The sequence below is a fragment of the Symphodus melops genome (genome assembly GCF_947650265.1).
Source record: "Symphodus melops genome assembly, chromosome: 11".
Classification (NCBI taxonomy): domain Eukaryota; kingdom Metazoa; phylum Chordata; class Actinopteri; order Labriformes; family Labridae; genus Symphodus; species Symphodus melops.
In genome coordinates, this window is record NC_136701.1 from 7615502 (window position 1) to 7624120 (window position 8619).

At 46.2% G+C, this 8619-nt stretch overlaps 1 protein-coding gene across 1 annotated transcript; it reads right to left on the reverse strand.

The window, feature by feature from the left end:
• Window positions 1–5259: 5259 nt before the first annotated feature.
• LOC306831181 (uncharacterized protein) lies at window positions 5260–6019 on the reverse strand (the record flags this gene model as incomplete). The annotated part of the gene is made up of 2 exons (XM_079355128.1): window positions 5260–5379; window positions 5957–6019. Coding segments are annotated over 2 exons (183 nt in total), but the record flags the coding sequence as incomplete, so codon positions are not given.
• Window positions 6020–8619: the final 2600 nt, after the last annotated feature.

An 8619-nucleotide genomic window follows, 5' to 3' on the forward strand; every position in this document is an offset into this window, starting at 1 on the left:
TTTGATTTGTGTAAAAAATATGTCAATGAAAGTGTTTGTTTTGCTACTAACATGTTCGGATTGTTATAGTAAGTATTATCGAGACAAGTCTGTCTGTCTGTCTGTCGTCGGAGGAGGAGGAGGAGGAGGAGGAGGGAGAGGGAGAGGGAGAGGACGAAGGAAAGGACGAGGAGGAGGTCGAGGGAGAGGAGGGAGAGGTCGAGGGGGAGGACGGTGGGGAAGAGGGAGAGGACGGGAAGGGAGAGGTCGAGGGGGAGGACGGTGGGGAAGAGGGAGAGGACGGGGAGGGAGAGGATATAAATTATGATATGTAAATTAACATACCTTGTATTCCTTCACCAGCTTCTCTGGATCCTCGTTAAGGTAGACACACAGTCCCTTAAGGATGCATTCTTGTCTGGCATCAATCCCATCTTCTGCAGATCAAAGAATAGAAACACACACACACACACACACACACACATTTGTAACACAATTTAATCAAACCACACATCCATTTATGCCTGAAACCAGAAGTAAGTTTGAACGGGGATGTGTGGGTAATTTTGATTTGTGTAAAAAATATGCCAATGAAAGTGTTTGTTTTGCTACTAACATGTTCGGATTGTTATAGTAAGTATTATCGAGACAAGTCTGTCTGTCTGTCTGTCGGAGGAGGAGGAAGAGGAGGACGAGGAGGAGGTCGAGGGAGAGGAGGGAGAGGTCGAGGGGGAGGACAGTGGGGAAGGGGGAGAGGATGGGGAAATAGAGGATGGGGAGGGAGAGGACGTGGAGGGAGAGGACGGGGAGGGAGAGGACGGGGGAGAAGATGGGGAGAGAGAGGACGGGGAGGGAGAGGACGGGGGAAAGGGAGAGGATGGGGAGGTAGAGGATGGGGAGGGAGAGGACGGGGGAGAGGATGGGGAGGGAGAGGACGGGGAGGGAGAGGGAGAGGAGGGAGAAGTCGAGAGGGAAGACGGTGGGGAAGAGGAAGAGGACGGGGAGGGAGAGGATGGGGAGGGAGAGGAAGGGGAGGGAGAGGACGAGGAGGAGGTTGAGGAGGAAGAGGACGAGGGAGAGGGAGAGGATGGGGGAGAGGATGGGGAGGGAGAGGACGGGAAGGGAGAGGGAGAGGAGGGACAGGTCGAGGGGGAGAACGGTGGGGAAGAGGGAGAGGACGGGGAGGGAGAGGATATAAATTATGATATGTAAATTAACATACCTTGTATTCCGTCACCAGCTTCTCTGGATCCTCGTTAAGGTAGACACACAATCCCTTAAGGATGCATTCTTGTCTGGCATCAATCCCATCTTCTGCAGATCAGAGAATAGAAACACACACACACACACACATTTGAAACACAATTTAAACAAACCACACATCCATTTATGCCTGAAACCAGAAGTAAGTTTGAACGGGGATGTGTGGGTAATTTTGATTTGTGTAAAAAATATGCCAATGAAAGTGTTTGTTTTGCTACTAACATGTTCGGATTGTTATAGTAAGTATTATCGAGACAAGTCTGTCTGTCTGTCGGAGGAGGAGGAGGAGGAGGAGGAGGAGGAGGAGGGAGAGGGAGAGGGAGAGGACGAAGGAAAGGACGAGGAGGAGGTCGAGGGAGAGGTCGAGGGGGAGGACGGTGGGGAAGAGGGAGAGGACGGGGAGGGAGAGGATATAAATTATGATATGTATATGAACATACCTTGTATTCCTTCACCAGCGTCTCTGGATCCTCGTTAAGGTAGACACACAGTCCCTTAAGGATGCATTCTTGTCTGGCATCAATCCCATCTTCTGCAGATCAGAGAATAGAAACACACACACACACACACATTTGAAACACAATTTAAACAAACCACACATCTAATGAAAAATATTTATTATACTGAAAAGCATACTGAAAGCCCTTTTTGGCAGACGTTTTGCTACTTTAAAGGATAACATCAGGACTTTTGAACCTGGGCTGAATTTAGCATTGGCTGGCAGTGCAACTGAATGATAGGAACCATTTATGCCTGAAACCAGAAGTAAGTTTGAACGGGGATGTGTGGGTAATTTTGATTTGTGTAAAAAATATGCCAATGAAAGTGTTTGTTTTGCTACTAACATGTTCGGATTGTTATAGTAAGTATTATCGAGACAAGTCTGTCTGTCTGTCGGAGGAGGAGGAGGAGGGAGAGGGAGAGGGAGAGGGAGAGGACGAAGGAAAGGACGAGGAGGAGGTCGAGGGAGAGGAGGGAGAGGTCGAGGGGGAGGACGGTGGGGAAGAGGGAGAGGACGGGAAGGGAGAGGTCGAGGGGGAGGACGGTGGGGAAGAGGGAGAGGACGGGGAGGGAGAGGATATAAATTATGATATGTAAATTAACATACCTTGTATTCCTTCACCAGCTTCTCTGGATCCTCGTTAAGGTAGACACACAGTCCCTTAAGGATGCATTCTTGTCTGGCATCAATCCCATCTCCTGCAGATCAGAGAATAGAAACACACACACACATTTGAAACACAATTTAAACAAACCACACATCTAATGAAAAATATTTATTATACTGAAAAGCATACTGAAAGCCCTTTTTGGCAGACGTTTTGCTACTTTAAAGGATAACATCAGGACTTTTGAACCTGGGCTGAATTTAGCATTGGCTGGCAGTGCAACTGAATGATAGGAACCATTTATGCCTGAAACCAGAAGTAAGTTTGAACGGGGATGTGTGGGTAATTTTGATTTGTGTAAAAAACTATGCCAATGAAAGTGTTTGTTTTACTACAAACATGTTCGGATTGTTATAGTAAGTATTATCGAGACAAGTCTGTCTGTCTGTCTGTCTGTCTGTCTGTCGGAGGAGGAGGAGGAGGAGAGAGGGAGAGGAAGAGGACGAAGGAAAGGACGAGGAGGAGGTCGAGGGAGAGGAGGGAGAGGTCGAGGGGGAGGACGGTGGGGAAGAGGGAGAGGACGGGGAGGGAGAGGATATAAATTATGATATGTAAATTAACATACCTTGTATTCCGTCACCAGCTTCTCTGGATCCTCGTTAAGGTAGACACACAGTCCCTTAAGGATGCATTCTTGTCTGGCATCAATCCCATCTTCTGCAGATCAGAGAATAGAAACACACACACACACACACATTTGAAACACAATTTAAACAAACCACACATCCATTTATGCCTGAAACCAGAAGTAAGTTTGAACGGGGATGTGTGGGTAATTTTGATTTGTGTAAAAAATATGCCAATGAAAGTGTTTGTTTTGCTACTAACATGTTCGGATTGTTATAGTAAGTATTATCGAGACAAGTCTGTCTGTCTGTCTGTCTGTCTGTCTGTCGGAGGAGGAGGAGGAGGGAGAGGGAGAGGGAGAGGACGAAGGAAAGGACGAGGAGGAGGTCGAGGGAGAGGAGGGAGAGGTCGAGGGGGAGGACGGTGGGGAAGAGGGAGAGGACGGGGAGGGAGAGGATATAAATTATGATATGTAAATTAACATACCTTGTATTCCGTCACCAGCTTCTCTGGATCCTCGTTAAGGTAGACACACAATCCCTTAAGGATGCATTCTTGTCTGGCATCAATCCCATCTTCTGCAGATCAGAGAATAGAAACACACACACACACACACATTTGAAACACAATTTAAACAAACCACACATCCATTTATGCCTGAAACCAGAAGTAAGTTTGAACGGGGATGTGTGGGTAATTTTGATTTGTGTAAAAAATATGCCAATGAAAGTGTTTGTTTTGCTACTAACATGTTCGGATTGTTATAGTAAGTATTATCGAGACAAGTCTGTCTGTCTGTCTGTCGGAGGAGGAGGAGGAGGAGGAGGAGGAGGAGGGAGAGGGAGAGGGAGAGGACGAAGGAAAGGACGAGGAGGAGGTCGAGGGAGAGGTCGAGGGGGAGGACGGTGGGGAAGAGGGAGAGGACGGGGAGGGAGAGGATATAAATTATGATATGTATATGAACATACCTTGTATTCCTTCACCAGCGTCTCTGGATCCTCGTTAAGGTAGACACACAGTCCCTTAAGGATGCATTCTTGTCTGGCATCAATCCCATCTTCTGCTGATCAGAGAATAGAAACACACACACACACACACATTTGAAACACAATTTAAACAAACCACACATCTAATGAAAAATATTTATTATACTGAAAAGCATACTGAAAGCCCTTTTTGGCAGACGTTTTGCTACTTTAAAGGATAACATCAGGACTTTTGAACCTGGGCTGAATTTAGCATTGGCTGGCAGTGCAACTGAATGATAGGAACCATTTATGCCTGAAACCAGAAGTAAGTTTGAACGGGGATGTGTGGGTAATTTTGATTTGTGTAAAAAATATGCCAATGAAAGTGTTTGTTTTGCTACTAACATGTTCGGATTGTTATAGTAAGTATTATCGAGACAAGTCTGTCTGTCTGTCTGTCTGTCTGTCTGTCTGTCGGAGGAGGAGGAGGAGGAGGGAGAGGGAGAGGGAGAGGGAGAGGGAGAGGACGAAGGAAAGGACGAGGAGGAGGTCGAGGGAGAGGAGGGAGAGGTCGAGGGGGAGGACGGTGGGGAAGAGGGAGAGGACGGGAAGGGAGAGGTCGAGGGGGAGGACGGTGGGGAAGAGGGAGAGGACGGGGAGGGAGAGGATATAAATTATGATATGTAAATTAACATACCTTGTATTCCTTCACCAGCTTCTCTGGATCCTCGTTAAGGTAGACACACAGTCCCTTAAGGATGCATTCTTGTCTGGCATCAATCCCATCTCCTGCAGATCAGAGAATAGAAACACACACACACATTTGAAACACAATTTAAACAAACCACACATCTAATGAAAAATATTTATTATACTGAAAAGCATACTGAAAGCCCTTTTTGGCAGACGTTTTGCTACTTTAAAGGATAACATCAGGACTTTTGAACCTGGGCTGAATTTAGCATTGGCTGGCAGTGCAACTGAATGATAGGAACCATTTATGCCTGAAACCAGAAGTAAGTTTGAACGGGGATGTGTGGGTAATTTTGATTTGTGTAAAAAACTATGCCAATGAAAGTGTTTGTTTTACTACAAACATGTTCGGATTGTTATAGTAAGTATTATCGAGACAAGTCTGTCTGTCTGTCTGTCTGTCTGTCTGTCTGTCTGTCTGTCTGTCTGTCGGAGGAGGAGGAGGAGGGAGAGGGAGAGGACGAAGGAAAGGACGAGGAGGAGGTCGAGGGAGAGGAGGGAGAGGTCGAGGGGGAGGACGGTGGGGAAGAGGGAGAGGACGGGGAGGGAGAGGATATAAATTATGATATGTAAATTAACATACCTTGTATTCCGTCACCGTCCGAGGACGGTGGGGAAGAGGGAGAGGACGGGAAGGGAGAGGTCGAGGGGGAGGACGGTGGGGAAGAGGGAGAGGACGGGGAGGGAGAGGATATAAATTATGATATGTAAATTAACATACCTTGTATTCCTTCACCAGCTTCTCTGGATCCTCGTTAAGGTAGACACACAGTCCCTTAAGGATGCATTCTTGTCTGGCATCAATCCCATCTCCTGCAGATCAGAGAATAGAAACACACACACACATTTGAAACACAATTTAAACAAACCACACATCTAATGAAAAATATTTATTATACTGAAAAGCATACTGAAAGCCCTTTTTGGCAGACGTTTTGCTACTTTAAAGGATAACATCAGGACTTTTGAACCTGGGCTGAATTTAGCATTGGCTGGCAGTGCAACTGAATGATAGGAACCATTTATGCCTGAAACCAGAAGTAAGTTTGAACGGGGATGTGTGGGTAATTTTGATTTGTGTAAAAAACTATGCCAATGAAAGTGTTTGTTTTACTACAAACATGTTCGGATTGTTATAGTAAGTATTATCGAGACAAGTCTGTCTGTCTGTCTGTCTGTCTGTCTGTCGGAGGAGGAGGAGGAGGGAGAGGGAGAGGAAGAGGACGAAGGAAAGGACGAGGAGGAGGTCGAGGGAGAGGAGGGAGAGGTCGAGGGGGAGGACGGTGGGGAAGAGGGAGAGGACGGGGAGGGAGAGGATATAAATTATGATATGTAAATTAACATACCTTGTATTCCGTCACCAGCTTCTCTGGATCCTCGTTAAGGTAGACACACAGTCCCTTAAGGATGCATTCTTGTCTGGCATCAATCCCATCTTCTGCAGATCAGAGAATAGAAACACACACACACACACACATTTGAAACACAATTTAAACAAACCACACATCCATTTATGCCTGAAACCAGAAGTAAGTTTGAACGGGGATGTGTGGGTAATTTTGATTTGTGTAAAAAATATGCCAATGAAAGTGTTTGTTTTGCTACTAACATGTTCGGATTGTTATAGTAAGTATTATCGAGACAAGTCTGTCTGTCTGTCTGTCTGTCTGTCTGTCGGAGGAGGAGGAGGAGGGAGAGGGAGAGGGAGAGGACGAAGGAAAGGACGAGGAGGAGGTCGAGGGAGAGGAGGGAGAGGTCGAGGGGGAGGACGGTGGGGAAGAGGGAGAGGACGGGGAGGGAGAGGATATAAATTATGATATGTAAATTAACATACCTTGTATTCCGTCACCAGCTTCTCTGGATCCTCGTTAAGGTAGACACACAATCCCTTAAGGATGCATTCTTGTCTGGCATCAATCCCATCTTCTGCAGATCAGAGAATAGAAACACACACACACACACACATTTGAAACACAATTTAAACAAACCACACATCCATTTATGCCTGAAACCAGAAGTAAGTTTGAACGGGGATGTGTGGGTAATTTTGATTTGTGTAAAAAATATGCCAATGAAAGTGTTTGTTTTGCTACTAACATGTTCGGATTGTTATAGTAAGTATTATCGAGACAAGTCTGTCTGTCTGTCTGTCTGTCGGAGGAGGAGGAGGAGGAGGAGGAGGAGGGAGAGGGAGAGGGAGAGGACGAAGGAAAGGACGAGGAGGAGGTCGAGGGAGAGGTCGAGGGGGAGGACGGTGGGGAAGAGGGAGAGGACGGGGAGGGAGAGGATATAAATTATGATATGTATATGAACATACCTTGTATTCCTTCACCAGCGTCTCTGGATCCTCGTTAAGGTAGACACACAGTCCCTTAAGGATGCATTCTTGTCTGGCATCAATCCCATCTTCTGCTGATCAGAGAATAGAAACACACACACACACACACATTTGAAACACAATTTAAACAAACCACACATCTAATGAAAAATATTTATTATACTGAAAAGCATACTGAAAGCCCTTTTTGGCAGACGTTTTGCTACTTTAAAGGATAACATCAGGACTTTTGAACCTGGGCTGAATTTAGCATTGGCTGGCAGTGCAACTGAATGATAGGAACCATTTATGCCTGAAACCAGAAGTAAGTTTGAACGGGGATGTGTGGGTAATTTTGATTTGTGTAAAAAATATGCCAATGAAAGTGTTTGTTTTGCTACTAACATGTTCGGATTGTTATAGTAAGTATTATCGAGACAAGTCTGTCTGTCTGTCTGTCTGTCTGTCTGTCGGAGGAGGAGGAGGAGGAGGAGGGAGAGGGAGAGGGAGAGGGAGAGGGAGAGGACGAAGGAAAGGACGAGGAGGAGGTCGAGGGAGAGGAGGGAGAGGTCGAGGGGGAGGACGGTGGGGAAGAGGGAGAGGACGGGAAGGGAGAGGTCGAGGGGGAGGACGGTGGGGAAGAGGGAGAGGACGGGGAGGGAGAGGATATAAATTATGATATGTAAATTAACATACCTTGTATTCCTTCACCAGCTTCTCTGGATCCTCGTTAAGGTAGACACACAGTCCCTTAAGGATGCATTCTTGTCTGGCATCAATCCCATCTCCTGCAGATCAGAGAATAGAAACACACACACACATTTGAAACACAATTTAAACAAACCACACATCTAATGAAAAATATTTATTATACTGAAAAGCATACTGAAAGCCCTTTTTGGCAGACGTTTTGCTACTTTAAAGGATAACATCAGGACTTTTGAACCTGGGCTGAATTTAGCATTGGCTGGCAGTGCAACTGAATGATAGGAACCATTTATGCCTGAAACCAGAAGTAAGTTTGAACGGGGATGTGTGGGTAATTTTGATTTGTGTAAAAAACTATGCCAATGAAAGTGTTTGTTTTACTACAAACATGTTCGGATTGTTATAGTAAGTATTATCGAGACAAGTCTGTCTGTCTGTCTGTCTGTCTGTCTGTCTGTCTGTCTGTCTGTCTGTCTGTCTGTCGGAGGAGGAGGAGGAGGAGGGAGAGGGAGAGGACGAAGGAAAGGACGAGGAGGAGGTCGAGGGAGAGGAGGGAGAGGTCGAGGGGGAGGACGGTGGGGAAGAGGGAGAGGACGGGGAGGGAGAGGATATAAATTATGATATGTAAATTAACATACCTTGTATTCCGTCACCGTCCGAGGACGGTGGGGAAGAGGGAGAGGACGGGAAGGGAGAGGTCGAGGGGGAGGACGGTGGGGAAGAGGGAGAGGACGGGGAGGGAGAGGATATAAATTATGATATGTAAATTAACATACCTTGTATTCCTTCACCAGCTTCTCTGGATCCTCGTTAAGGTAGACACACAGTCCCTTAAGGATGCATTCTTGTCTGGCATCAATCCCATCTCCTGCAGATCAGAGAATAGAAACACACA